Consider the following 14,589-nt stretch of genomic DNA (forward strand, 5'->3'; position numbering starts at 1 on the left):
CTACAGAAGTTGCTCAGGTAGTGCAGCTCATCCAGGATGGCACATCAATGCGTGCTGTGGCAAGAAGATTTGATGTGTCTCCCAGCACAGTGTCCAGAGCATGGAGGAGGTACCAGGAGACAGGCCAGTACACCAGGAGACGTGGAGGGGGCCACAGGAGGACAACAACCCCGCAGCAGGACCGCTATCTGGTCCTTTGTGCAAGGAGGAACAGGAGGAGCACTGCCGGAGCCCTACAAAACGACCTTCAACAGGCCACTAATGTGCAGGTTTCTGCTCAAACAGTGAGAAACAGAATGCATGAGGATGGTATGAGGGCCCGACGTCCACAATTGGGGCCTGTGCTCACAGCCCAACACCGTGCAGCCCGATTGACCTTTGCCAGAGAACATCTTGGTTGGCAGATTCGCCATTGGCACCCTGTGCTCTTCACAGATGAGAGCAGGTTCACACTGAAAACATGTGACAGACGTGAGAGAGTCTGGAGACGCTGTGGAGAACGTTCTGCTGCCTGCAACATCCTCCAGCATGACCGGTTTGGCGGTGGGTCAGTGATGGTCTGGGGAGGCATATCCTTGGAGGGCCGCACAGACCTCTACGTGCTAGCCAGAGGTACCATGACTGCCATTAGGTACCGGGATGAGATCCTCAGACCCATTGTCAGACCATATGCTGGTGCAGTGGGCCCTGGGTTCCTGCTCATGCATGACAATGCTCGTCCTCATGTGGCCAGAGTGTGTCAGCAGTTCCTGTATGTCGAGGGCATTGATGCTATGGACCGGCCCGCACGTTCCCCAGACCTGAATCCAATCGAGCACCTCTGGGACATCATGTCTCGTACCATCCGCCAACGCGATGTCGCACCACAGACTGTCCAGGAGTTGACCGATGCCCTGATCCAGGTCTGGGAGGAGATCCCTCAGGAGACCATCCGTCGTCTCATCAGGAGCATGCCCAGACGTTGTAGGGAGTGCATACAGGCACGTGGAGGCCACACACACTACTGAGCCTCATTTTGAATCGTCTTGAAGAATTTCCACAGAAGTTGGATCAGCCTATGTTCTCATTTTCCACTTTGATTTTGAGTATGATTCTGAATCCAGACCTTAATGGGCTAATGATTTTGATTTCCATTGATCATTCTTAGGTTATTTTGCTCTAAACACATTCCTCTGTCTAATAAATAAAGATTTTCAGCTGAAATATTTCATTCATCGAGGTCTATATTGTGTTTTTAGGTGTTCCCTTTATTTTTTTGAGCAGTATATATACATACACACACACACACACACACACACACACATATATATATATATATATATAAAATCCACATCAAACAGATTGATTGAATCTTTTGAATAATGCCGGTGACACACTGGAAGTCTTAAAATGTAAAACAAATTAAAAAAAACGTTGCATTGCAAACATCCCCCACACCTTTTGTGAATCCTGCTAAAGTAACAGACAAGACATGTATGACCTATCACACACTTAAGGATATAACTGTGATTATCCAGCGGACTCCTGATACACCAGACCGGGTCAAGGCCTCTGGCCTTTGAGAAGTTTTCAAGATGTACTATAACACTAAACAAAACCACAATGGGGACAAACAACCACAAAGCTTGCTTGGCTGGAACATGAATGAATGTGAATTAATGAACATACAAGCAAACAAACAAACAAATACATAAAATAATTTCGAAGAAGGTTGAATCAGTTCATCTGGATACAATGTTTACTGACAGATACATTTCATCACTCGACTTAGTGACATCTTCAGTCTTCATCTTCAGACGGAAGATGTCACTTAGTTGAGTGGTGAAATGTATCTATCAATAAACATTGTATCCAGATGAAGTGATTCAACCTGCTTTGATTTTCTTACCTGTATTACTGAGCATGCATCAAGACAAATAAAAGCATTGATATCCCATTAAGAACTGAAGGGTCTATCTGAGTTCAAGAAAAGGGACAGAAATGTGGTGCCCCTAATACAAACAGGGGAAAGGACCTGCCTAAGATTTCAAAATACACTTGTTTCTTTTTCCTCCTCCCCAATTGTACTTGTACTTGGCCAATTACCCCACTCTCCCGAGCCGTCCCGGTCGCTGCTCCGCCCCCTCTGCCGATCCGGAGATGGCTGCAGACTACCACATGCCTCCTCCGATACATGTGGAGTCGCCAGCTGCTTCTTTTCACCTGACAGTGAGGAGTTTCATCAGGGGGACATAGCGCTTGGGAGAATCATTCTATTCCCCCCAGTTCCCCCTTCCCCGCCGAACAGGTGCCCCCGACCGACCAGAGGAGGCGCTAGAGCAGTGACCAGGACACATACCCACATCCGGCTTCCTACCCGCAGACATGGCCAATTGTGTCTGTAGGGACACCTGATCAAGCTGGAGGTAACATGGGGATTCAAACCAGTGATCCCCATGTTGGTAGGCAATGGAATAGACCATTATGCTACCCTGACGCCAAAATACAATTGCTTTAACTCAGTATTCAACAAGTGTTAAAAATGTCCCTTTTCCCCCCTCCTTTAGGCAGCAAGACACCAACAGCGAACCAGCACCATCCAGAATAGAGAGGAGCAGACGTAGATCTGAAAGAGCTCCTGGCAGCTGTTTCAGCTGTGTCTCTGTTACCTCAATCTCCTTGTTGATTTGGTCAGAAAGCTGGTTCGCCTCAGCCAGTGATTGTTCTCCCTCTCCGAGGACCTCCTGGGCTCCCTGTTTCACCCCCATGACTGCAGAACGTTTTCTCTGCACGACAGCAACACAGAGAGGGTGTGAAACAATCTGTGTGTATGTGCATGTGTGCGTATGTGTATGTGTGTATGTGCATGTGTGTATGTGCATATGTGTGTATGTGCGTGTGTGTATATGTGCATGACAGGGTTAGTGCTCTGTAAGCCCTCGTATAATATCATATTGAACACGGTCCCTTTAACAACAGCAGAGTTATCATGATGTCTCTCTGGGGAGGTAACACACATTTCCAGCAGGCACGTATCTACAAGGATATTTAACAGAACCAACGTCTACACGTCTACATATGTATGCCTCCTGCAGTAAACTTCCTTTATGGGACCAAACCTCCTCACTTCACAAGCTTTTAGTCCTGTGTAACTGTAAATCATAGTTTAACAAATTATGGAAAGACAGTTTTTTGTATGTCAGACTGAGATGGATTTATAATGAGAGACAGCAGTGCTGAAAAGACCGAACAGGCTTTTGGTTTTAGGGTTAGGAGTCTAACGGTTGAACAGTGTCCGACAGTATCAAAGGTATGAAATACTTTAGTACTGTGAGTATTTCTTGTATGTGCCAGTACGTGTGTGTGTGTGTTTGTCCTTCGTGTGGAATATGTGTGTGTAAATACAGGGGCACTTCACAATATTCTTACCTCCAGTGCAGTGAGGTTAGCCTGGTTTTGGGCAGCCAGTAATTCGGTCTCCCCGGTCTTCCCTTGGGCAGTGTTCAGTAAATCCAGGGCCTCCTGGAGCTTCCCCTGGTGGTCCGACAGCTTGCCTGAGACCTAGAGGAGCACATTATAAATTATGATTTCATATTCACACTGATTCCATTTCAGTAATTTTAAGATAGAACAGAACAGCTCTGTGACCTTGAGCTGGATTAAGTGGGAAAAAGTAATGTAATATAATGTAATTTAAGTATGTATGTATGTATGTATTACGGGTGGGACGATACTGGATCGAATTCTGAATGGTTCGATACGGTCCTCACGGTTTGAGACGCTCCCCATTTTGTGAGATCGTGTGTTATTATTAACACTGGAACGACTGGGATTTCGCCCCTACCTAAAACAGCCATGGGCGGTCAAAATGACCTCCGGTTTTTAAACCCTATGTTCTGTCAAGATAAATACTCAGCTGATACAGGGCGACTGCGCTAACCAGTCGACTAAAGGGTCTGACCCATTAGCCGACGGGCTAGCGAGTCTACACAGCCATGATCGTTACAATACTATTTTTCAAACAATTTAAAATGGCCGCTGTCCAACGCCTGTAAATACTGCGACGCCTCGGTGCTAGTCCTGCTGCGTCTGAAACGGCGGCTGTACCCAGACATGTTGGAAATAATACCTGGAAAACACAACGGAAAACACACACTGCTAATCTAACAAACGCAACAAGGCCTATAAAACGTGAAATGTAAAAAAAAGAACTGAACGCTGTGAAGGAAATGACGTCACCAACACACGTCATAAACAGTGACACGACGCACAAATTACACGCAGTCATTTTGACTGCTCATGGTCGTTTGAGGTAGATCTTACAACTTTTTTTGTGCAATTGAGCTAAAACTCATTTTAACGCAAATATGTGCAATTTTAGGAGCATTCAGGGAGCAGCAGGTCTGTATATCTCCCCCCCCCCCCCACAAAGTGGTTAAACTTTGAAAATCCAAAACGGTCAAAATGACGGCCTTGGTCGTTCTAGTAGTTTCTAACGTTTAAAGTAAAGCAATGATGTTACACAACAAGAAAAGATGGCACAACATTTTGTGAGAACTTTTGCACTTGCATTACATTTGAATACGTGCCTTGATAAAGCCAAAATGTTGGGCCTGATTCTTAGAATAAATGAAAAATAGAGAACTGTATTGTACTGAATCGAAACCGTGAGCCCTGAATAATGAGACGTATCGAACCGTGAGATCTGTGAATCGTCCCACCCCTAGTATGTATGTATGTATGTATGTATGTATGTATGGATGGATGGATGGATGGATGGATGGATGGATGGATGGAACAGAATTTAATAGTGTATGAGCTATAATCTCCCTTATTTCATCATCTATAAGTGTTGTTTTACTTGAAGTGCTTCCGTTACCTCTGCTTTCAGGTCCTCTGTGGCCTGGTGCGGGTCTCCAAACAACCTCTTCACTTTCTGTAACAACTCCTCTGCTAAACTAAAGAAAGGAGAGGAGACAGGAGAGAAGGACAGTTATAATTACACTTTGCCAATTTGACTCTGAGTTTTAGTCAGCGTAGCTTATAGAATGTCACAGCTTACAATGTATGACAAGCAGAGCGAGCCCATAGGTGAGAGTGGAACAGTGTAAATCTGCTTAGCGCACGGCAACAGGTGCAACGGACAGCAACACAACGCTAAGAACTAGAAAAAGGAAAGTGGATTTGCTTTGGAGAAGAACAGAAAAGAGAAGAATAGAGGAGGAAAGAACATTTTCTTCTCCACGGGGGGGGAGGAGGAAAGAAAATGTGAAAGACGAAGGAGGTTAAGAGAAAAGGAAAGGGAGTGAGGGAGAGGAAAAAAGGGGGAGATTAGTTATTGTAATGCCTCAGCCGGTTTGAGAGAAATAATCATTCTATAAGAGGGAATGTTGGAATATTGGAATGAAATGGCTGATTTTCTTCTATTGACCCCTGAGGCAAAGTTAGATTAAACTAGCGGTATAAAACATGTGTACGAGTTTACATGGTGTGTGTGTGTGTGTGTGTGTGTGTGTGTGTGTGTGTGTGTGTGTGTGTGCACGTGTCTGGCCATGTGTGGTACAGAGAATGTGTGTCTGTGTGCGCATGGGCCCATTTTCACTGGGGGTGTAAAATGGTAAAAGCACTGTGGAAAAATCAACCTAGTAAAATGGACACGTCACCTCAATGTGCCGCTGACCTTACCTTGGGTGAAAGATGCTTCATGTTTATTATGAATTTAGTGAAAATGCTTTGTTTTAAATCTAGATTAACAAACATTTACTGACTGGCTTTTCAAAATGTGGAAAGAACACTACGAGGAGCTCCTGAACCTGGCTAACACATCCCCGGTGGAGGAGGTAGAGTCTGAAGACTCGGGGGAAGCCCCACCCATATCCCTGGCAGAGGTCTCTGAGGTAGTTAAGAGGCTCCTCAGTGGTAAGGCGCCAGGTGTGGATGAGATTCGCCCTGAAATGCTGAAGGCTCTGGACATTGTTGGGCTGTCTTGGCTGACACGCCTCTTCAGTGTTGCGTGGAGGTCGGTGACAGTACCTGTGGAATGGCAGACTGGGGTGGTGAGTCTCATATTTAAAAAAGGGGACTGGAGGGTGTGCTCCAATTAACAGGGCATTACATTGCTCAGCCTCCCTGGGAAAGTCTACTCAACTTTGTCTACCCGATTGTCTACCCGATTGTCGAACCTCAGATCCAGGAGGAACAATGCGGATTCCGTCCTGGCCGTGGAAAGATGGGCCAACTCTTTACCCTTGCAGAAGTGCTGAGGGAGGCATGGGAGTTTGACCAGCCAGTCTACATGTGGTTTGTGGACTTGGAGAAGGCTTACGACCATGTACCGCTGGGCACTCTGGCGGATACTGCAGGAGTATGGGGTACCGGGGCAGTTGCTACAAGCCATCTGGTCCTTGTTTATCCAAAGTGAGAGTTGTGTCCGTATTCTTGGCATAAAGTCAAACACGTTTTTGGTGGGTGTCGGACTCCACCAAGGTTGTCCCTTGTCCCCGATTCTGTTTGTGATATTCATGGACAGGATCTCAAGGTGCAGCCAAGGTGAGGACTGTGTCCATTTTGGGAACCTCAGAATTGCGTCTCTGCTTTTCGCAGATGATGTGGTTTCGTTGGCTTCAACAGAACATGACCTCCAGCGTGCACTGGGGCGGTTTGCAGCTGAGTGTGAAATGGCCGGGATGAGAGTCAGCACTTCCTAGTCTGAGGCCATGATTCTCTACCGGAAAATGGTGGATTGCTCCCTCTGGGTTGGGGATGAGTTGATGTCTCAAGTGAAGGAGTTCATGTATCTCGGGGTCTTGTTCATGAGTGTGGGTGGCATGGAACGGGAGATAGACAGGCAGATTGGTGCAGCATCAGCAGTAATGCGGACGTTGTACTGGACTGTTTTGGTGAAGAGGGAGCTGAGCCGGAAGGCAAAGCTCTCAATTTACCAGTCAATCTTCATTGCAACCCTCACCTATGGTCATGAGCTTTGGGTAGTGACCGAAAGGGTGAGCTCACGGATACAAGCGGCTGAAATTAGTTTCCTCTGTAGGATGTCTGGGCTCAGCCTTAGAGATAGAGTGAGGAGCTCAGACTTCCGGAGAGAGCTCGGAGTAGAGCCGCTGCTCCTTCGTGTCAAAAGGAGCCACTTGAGGTGGTTGAGGCATCTGATTAGGATGTCTCCCGGGCGCCTTCCTTTGGAGGTTTTCCGAACACATGCAACTGGGAGGAGACCCAAGGGTTGACCCAGAACTAGCTGGAGGGACTACATGTCCAATCTGGCCTGGGAATGCCTTGAGATCCCCCAGGTGGAGCTGGAGGGCGTTGCTGGGGAGAGGGACATCTTGAGTGCCCTACTTAGCTTGCTGCCACCGCGACCTGACCCCGGAGAAGTGGCTGACGATGAGATGAGATGAGATGAGATGAGATGAGATGAGATGAGATGGGACTTTTCAAAATGCTCATTTAGATTTTACAGTATCTCCAACCAAGGCTTAGTTTATTGTGTATTCACATCAATGAATTGATGTGAATTTTAAAAAAAAGAAAAAGATCTCGGTTCACCAGTTGCTCAGAGAAGACAAACACAGATAGCTTTGGCTATGCAAGACAAAATATTTAATCTATTATCTCTAACTACATAAACTCAGAGGGCAGGTGACTATATTAACAGTTTCACTTAGCTAGCGTTGGTGAGGATGCCCTCCCACCTCCAGTACTGTTTAGATTCCTCAGGGTATGGATTCAACAAGGTGCTAGAAAAAATTCATCAGGCATCTTCATCAATACAAACTCAACCTCATCACAGATTTTGTGAGGATATTTTCGGCAGAATATTCATGCTACTAGCTGCTTCTCTTTCCACCGCACCCCATAGGTGCTATATTAGGTTGGGATGTGGTGACAGGGCAAGCCACTGGCCTAAACTAAAGACCTTGTCATGTACCTCAGACCCTCTTGAAGTGATGGCTGCTTTGTAAAATGGCGTAGAATGCTGCTGGAAAATCCCATTAAAAGGGGTAGGCTGGGGCGATGAAGTTGTTCAGCTGATAAGCAACAACGTTAAGGTACACTGTGATGCTCAAATGAAGTTCAGTTGCTACTATGGGGTTTACTGTGTGTCCAAAATCAGTCCCCACATTATTACATCACCACCATCGTCCTGTAACATTGATATGAGGCAGAATGATTCTCTCAATTGGATCACCACCTTTTTTATTATGCTATTATTATGCTTCTGTACCTTATCCATTTTAAAGTTGGATATGCTGTTCCTTTCACACGCAGCTGTTGAACTAGCTGTTATTTGCATAGTCATGACCTGCCTATTAGCTTGAATTAGTCTTGCAATCTTTTGATTTCTCGCATCAGTGAGGTATTTTCCTACTCGGCAGTTCCACTGAACAGCTATTTTATGTCAATTCTAGAATTTACTTGGAACTCTACACACTGTAGGCCACGTTAATCCCAGGAACATAGATAACTTTCTGTGAGATGATAAAAGTGGCACATTACAAAAGCATAAATCACACCCCATTCAAATTCATGGACCATGGAAGAGTTTGCCCATTCCAAGGTTTCATCAAACAGTAAGCAACCCTCTCGACCCCGTCTGTGTGAGTCCCACCCATAGGTCTAGGCTGTCTGTAAGTGCAAGCTCTTTCAATGAAATGGGGAGTTGTGCCTAATGAAGGTGGGCCACTGAGGAGATATCGGCTTTCTCCGTTTTGCTGAAGTGCCACTTTAACATGTATTAATGCCTCCATATTTCTGCGCAGCAACTTTTGCATCCCCTTGCAGAGAGGTCAGTAAAATAGTCAACAGCTCATTTCTGTCAGAGTGAGGCAGACTGACGAGTCACTCAAAGGGGGGAAGCAATTACTGCCTTTTCTTTCGAGCCCCCTTTCTTTCTCCATACCCCTCCTCCCCGTGTGTCATTCTCGGCCTCTTCGGCTCCTTTCCTTCACATTTTCTGCCTTTCTTATGCTCCCTCCCTCCCTCCCCCCACAGCTATAGTTTTAATTAACTCATCGACCTCGTCAATATTTACTGCTGAGAGAGACAAGAGAGAGTAAGAGAGGGAAATACGGTGTTGGCAGGGGTTTAGAGAAAGTACATTGCTAATTCCATCAAATACCATGAAAGAGAGGAATAGAGGGTGAAAGACCAAAGGAGAAGTGAGACCGAGAAGGAGACCGAGAAAGGCAGAAAGACAGAAAGACTTCCTATCGACAGAGAGCAATGGCTGGAGATGTGCCAAACAACTGCCTGTGCCATTTATCCCCGATCCCTTGTATTAGGCTCAAAGACAAGATCAAACATGCCGAGACAAAGACAGAGAGACAAAGAAGTTATTTTCATCAGCTCCCAAGGCGAGGCATGTGTCTGCATGTAGGATTAACGGTGTTTTCACTGGGTGTCCGTTTAAGCCTTCCAAGTGAAATCGATTAGTCGGTATTGTTGTTTATGTGTGAACACTCATGTCAAACTCAAACCCTTATGAGAGGAACTGAGCTCAGACCCACGCAGGAAGTGGTCTGAGAACGGCTGCTTTTTGAGATCGCTTTATGGGCCGGTTGGTCTGCATACTGAGAACACAAAGACGGCTTTATTCCTTTCACGTTTTGTTCCGTGCTTTGGTCCCCCAGTTTTCATAGATCACCTTGCTTCATGGAGTTACGGCCGATTGGCTGATATTTAGTTACACTGATATTTCATTGGAAAAACAATATATATGGTACACTTATTTATGACAAGGAAAGTTATTTGCTCATTAATGTGCTGATGTTGGGAAAGTTTTACCTTCATAAATCAAGATGGTTGAAAAGCAAACCCTTTTATTATATCTTTCAGAAGGAATTGTCTTATTACTTCATAATATTTAAGTTGATGAAAAAAAGAAAGGCTAAAAGACGCTTGGCATGGATAACCTGATATAAACTGATTAAATGACCCTTTGATGCTTTGTCAGTCTTTTATATGTGAAGCAATTCATGGACCTAGGGAGGAACTCCTTCCAGGGGGGCAAAGAAACAAAAAATTAACAGCACGGCTCTCAAGTGTAAATGTACTGAGCAAGGATTTAGAGGCTATCTATTGAGAGGAGGCTGCCATGGGTCTCCGTCTCCAGTTCCACAGTCCTCACACAGGTCAGTTTCACTGACAGAGTCTGAGCAACGATCCACACCGCCGAATGATGATTACAAAAAGTGTAATATAGCTACATGGCAAGCAAAACAATCTACTACTACTACTACTACCACTGCTACTACTACTACTACTAGTACTTTCAACTGCTCCTGTTAGGGGGCGCCACAGCGGTTCATCCATTTCCATCTCATCCTGACTTCTGCACCTTCCTCTGTCACACCAGCCACCTGCATGTCCTCCCTCACCACATCCATAAACCTCCTCTTTGGCCTTCCTCTTTTCCTCTTCCCTGGCACTTCCATATTCAGCATCCTTCTCCCAATATACCCAGCATCTCTCCTCCACACTTCCAGGCCATCTCAATCTTCCCTCTCCTATTTTGTCGCCAAACCGTCCAACTTCAACTGTCCCTCTAATATACTCATTCCTAATCCTGTCCTCCTTCATCACTCCCTAAGCAAAAGAAAAACAATAACAAAAAATGAAATGCCTGATTCAGTGTATGTTACATCACTATGTTAACAGTTTAAATGTCTACACTAGTTTCTTTGTTAATCATTTTAGTTTCACTTTTTGGTCTACCTTCCTCCCATAATTGCCTGATTTAATGCAGTTCTTATAAACATGTACATAGATAGTTTGCTTGGACTGTCAAATTTCTGCAAATGTGTACTGTTCAGCGGCATGGTAGCGCAGTGGTTAGCGCGGTCGTCTCACAGCAAGAAGGTTCTGGGTTCGAGCCCCGGGTTAGTCCAACCTTGGGGGTCGTCCCAGTCATTCACTGTGTGGAGTTTGCATGTTCTCTCCATGTCTGCGTGGGTTTTCTCCAGGCACTACGGTTTCCCCCCACAGCCCAAAGACATGTAGGTCAGGCGAATTGGCCATACTAAATTGTCCCTAGGTGTGAATGTGTGTGTGTGTGTGTGTGTGTGTGTGTCGGTCCTGTGATGGCCTGGCGGCCGGTCCAGGGTGTCTCCCCGCCTGCTACCCAATGACTGCTGGGATAGGCTCCAACATCCACACGACCCTGAGAGCAGGATAAGCGGTTTGGATAATGGATGGATGGATGTGTACTGTTCTCTCTCTGTGTTTTACTTCCCAATTGTTAACATAGATAAACAGCCAGGCAAACTCCTCTTCAAGAGCCAGGAGGGTGAGCATGCTTGCTCCTTTAATGACTTCATACACAGCAGGTAAGTCAAGATGACATCATTGAATTGGAGTGAAACTAGAAAAGAAGATTAAAAACAGCCTTAAAGGACTGTTATGTGAGCAACAGGTAAATATGAAGAGCCTACCGCTACCATTGTAGACCGCTAGTTGAATCGCAAGTAAGTATATGATGATATTGTTGTCTTATAGGCTATAACACATTAAGCTATTATGTTCATACAGACTCACAAAATGTCCATAAAATTCATCACTATCAATTATCAAACACGTAAAGAACATGTAACACTTACAACATTGCTTTCTGAGGGATACACACAGTGGATTAATTTGGATTTGACATGAGAAACTATACAGACGCAACCGTGCCTTTTCACAGTTTATGGTTCTTCCTACTTCCTGTTTCCCCTATCATTGCGGACATCAAAATAAAAGCTCAACAATCATTCGTGAATACAACAATACACAACGTATTTCAATAGTCAACTTAGTGTCTCTTTAACATACAAAAATATTTGGGGCAGAAAAATATAGGTTATTATAAAAACTATAGGTTAAAATATATAGGTAATATAGGTTATCGTTTAGAGGGGCTGGACTATTTACTTTTCTGGAGTTGGCCAAGGTGACGGGCCCTGGGCGGGTGTGGGATACTCACAAGTCCCCAGTTGAGCGCCGCCATGTTGGGGTTCTCCCCGGGGAATGAGAGGGTCGCCTCTATACGACTGTGAATCGCTGGGGAGAAGGCTCTGGCTGTTGTGTGTGCTTATGTGCTGAATAGCAGCTTGGAGTCTCCAGTTTTCTTGGAGTCTGTGGGTGGTGCCCTGGATATGGTTCCATCTGGGGACTCTATAGTTCTGCTGGGGGACTTCAACGCTTACATGGGCAATGATGGTGATTGGGAGGAACGGCCTCCCCGATCAGAACCCGAGCGGTGCCTTGTTATTGGACTTCTGTGCAAGTCATGGATTGGCCATAACAAACACCATGTTCGAACATAAGGTAGTTCATAAGTGTACTTGGTAGCAGAACACCTTAGGCCGAAGCTCGTTGATAGACTTTTTGGTCGTATCATCAGATCTGCAGCTGTATGTTTTGGATACTTGGGTGAAGACAGGAGCGAAGCTGTCAACTGATCACCACCTGGTGGTGAGCCGGATCAGATGGCAGGACAGGCTGCTGGACAGACCTGGCAAGCCCAAAATGTAGTGACGGTGAACTGGGAATGCCTGGCAGAGGCTCCTGTCTGTGAGGTCTTCAACTCCCACCTCCGGAAGAAGTTCTCGTGTATCCTGAGGGAGCCTGGGGACATGGAGCCTCAGTGGGCCATGTTCAAAGCCTCTATTGCGGATAAGGCAGGTAGGAGCTGTGGTCATAAGGTCATCGGTGTCTGTCGAGGTGGCAACCTAAGAACCTGCTGGTGGACACTGGCGGTGAGGGAAGCCGTCAGGCTGAAGAAGGAGACCTTTTGGGCTTGGTTGGCCCAGGGGTCTCTGGAAGCAACAGACAAGTACTGGGAGGTCAGAAGCAAAAACTCAGGTGAGGGAGGAGTTCGGCGAAGCTATGGAGGAAGACTTTCGGTTGGCTTCAAGGAAGTTCTGGCAAACCATCCGGCAACTCAGGATGGGGAAGCCGGGCCTGACTTAGGCTGTATTCAGCCGGGAAGGGGAACTGCTGACCCGGACTGGGGATGTTGTCAGGCAGTGGAAAGAACACTACGAGGAGCTTCTGAACTCGACTAACACGTCCTCAGTGGAGGAGGTAGAGTCTGAAGACTCGGGGGAAGCCCCACCCATATCCCTGGCAGAGGTCTCTGAGGTAGTTAAGAAGCTCCTTGGTGGCAAGGTGCTGGGTGTGGATGAGATTCGCCCTGAAATGCTGAAGGCTCTGGACATTGTTGGGCTGTCTTGGCTGACACACCTCATCAGGGACAGTACCTGTGGAGTGGCAGACTGGGGTGGTGGTTCCCATATTTAAAATAGGGGACTGGAGAGTGTGCCCTAATTATCGGGGCATCACATTGCTCAGCCTCCCATGGAAAGTCTACTCTAAGGTGCTGGAAAGGAGGTTCCGACTGATTGTCAAACCTTGGATCCAAGAGGAACAATGCGAATTCCGTCCTGGCCATGGAACAACGGACTAACTCTTTACCCCTTGCGGAAGTGCTGAGGGAGGCATGGGAGTTTGACCAGCCAGTCTACATGTGTTTTGTAGACTTAGAGAAGGCTTACGACCATGTACTCCAGGGCACTCTGTGGGGGGTACTGCGGGAGTATGAGGTACCGGGGCAGTTGCCCCAAGCCATCTGGTCCTTTTATAACAAAAGTGAGAGCTGTGTCCGAATTCTCGGCACAAAGTCAAACACGTTTTCAGTAGGTGTTGGACAACTGCCAAGGTTGTCCATTGTCTCCAATTCTGTTTGTGATAGTCAGTGACTATCTGTGATGGACAGGATCTCAAGGTGCAGCCAAGGTGAGGAGTGTGTCCATTTTGGGAACCTCAGAATTGCATCTCTGCTCTTTGCAGATGATGTGGTTTTGTTGGCTTCATCAGAACGTGACCTCCACTGCACACTGGGGCGGTTTGCAACTGAGTGTGAAAATAGTGGCTTGCTCCCTCCGGGTTGGAGATGAGTTGTTGCCTCAAGTGAAGGAGTACCGTATCTCGGGGTCTTCTTCATGAGTGAGGGTAGGATGGAATGGGAGATTGACAGGCGTATTGATGCAGCATCAGCAGTAATGTGGACGTTGTACCGGACCGTTGTGGAGAAGAGGGAGCTGAGCTGGAAGACAAAGCTCTCAATTTACCAGTCAATCTTCATTCCAACCCTCACCTATGGTCATGAAATTTGGGTAGTGACCGAAAGGGTGAGATTGCAGATACAAGTGGCTGAAATGAGTTTCCTCCATAGGGTGTCTGGGCTCAGCCTTAGAGATAGGGTGAGGAGCTCGGACATCTGGAGGGAGCTTGGAGTAGAGCCGCTGCACCTTCGCGTCGAAAGGAGCCAGTTGTGGTGTTTCAGGCATTTGATTAGGATGTCTCCTGGGCGCCTTCCTTTGGAGGTTTTCCGGACACGTCCAACTGAGAAGAGACCCCGGGGTAGACCCAGAACTCGCTGGAGGAACTACATGTCCAATCTGGCCTGGGAACGTCTTGGGATCCCCCAGGAGGAGCTGGAGGGTGTTGCTGGGGAGAGGAACGTCTGGAGTGTCCTACTTAGCTTGCTGCCACCACGACCCGACCCTGAAGAAGCGGCTGATGATGAGATGACATGAGACATATTCAACTCAGGGAGCC

General features: G+C 46.6%; 1 protein-coding gene across 1 annotated transcript in view; it reads right to left on the reverse strand.

The window, feature by feature from the left end:
- Positions 1-14,589, reverse strand: part of LOC130124785 (laminin subunit alpha-2-like) — a 147,317-nt gene that overhangs the window by 54,471 nt on the left and 78,257 nt on the right. Inside the window, 3 exon segments of the mRNA XM_056294134.1 lie at positions 2,649-2,765; positions 3,409-3,540; positions 4,859-4,937. Of these exon segments, the coding sequence (XP_056150109.1) occupies positions 2,649-2,765; positions 3,409-3,540; positions 4,859-4,937 (328 nt within the window).

This window comes from Lampris incognitus, chromosome 15 (assembly GCF_029633865.1).
Source record: "Lampris incognitus isolate fLamInc1 chromosome 15, fLamInc1.hap2, whole genome shotgun sequence".
Classification (NCBI taxonomy): domain Eukaryota; kingdom Metazoa; phylum Chordata; class Actinopteri; order Lampriformes; family Lampridae; genus Lampris; species Lampris incognitus.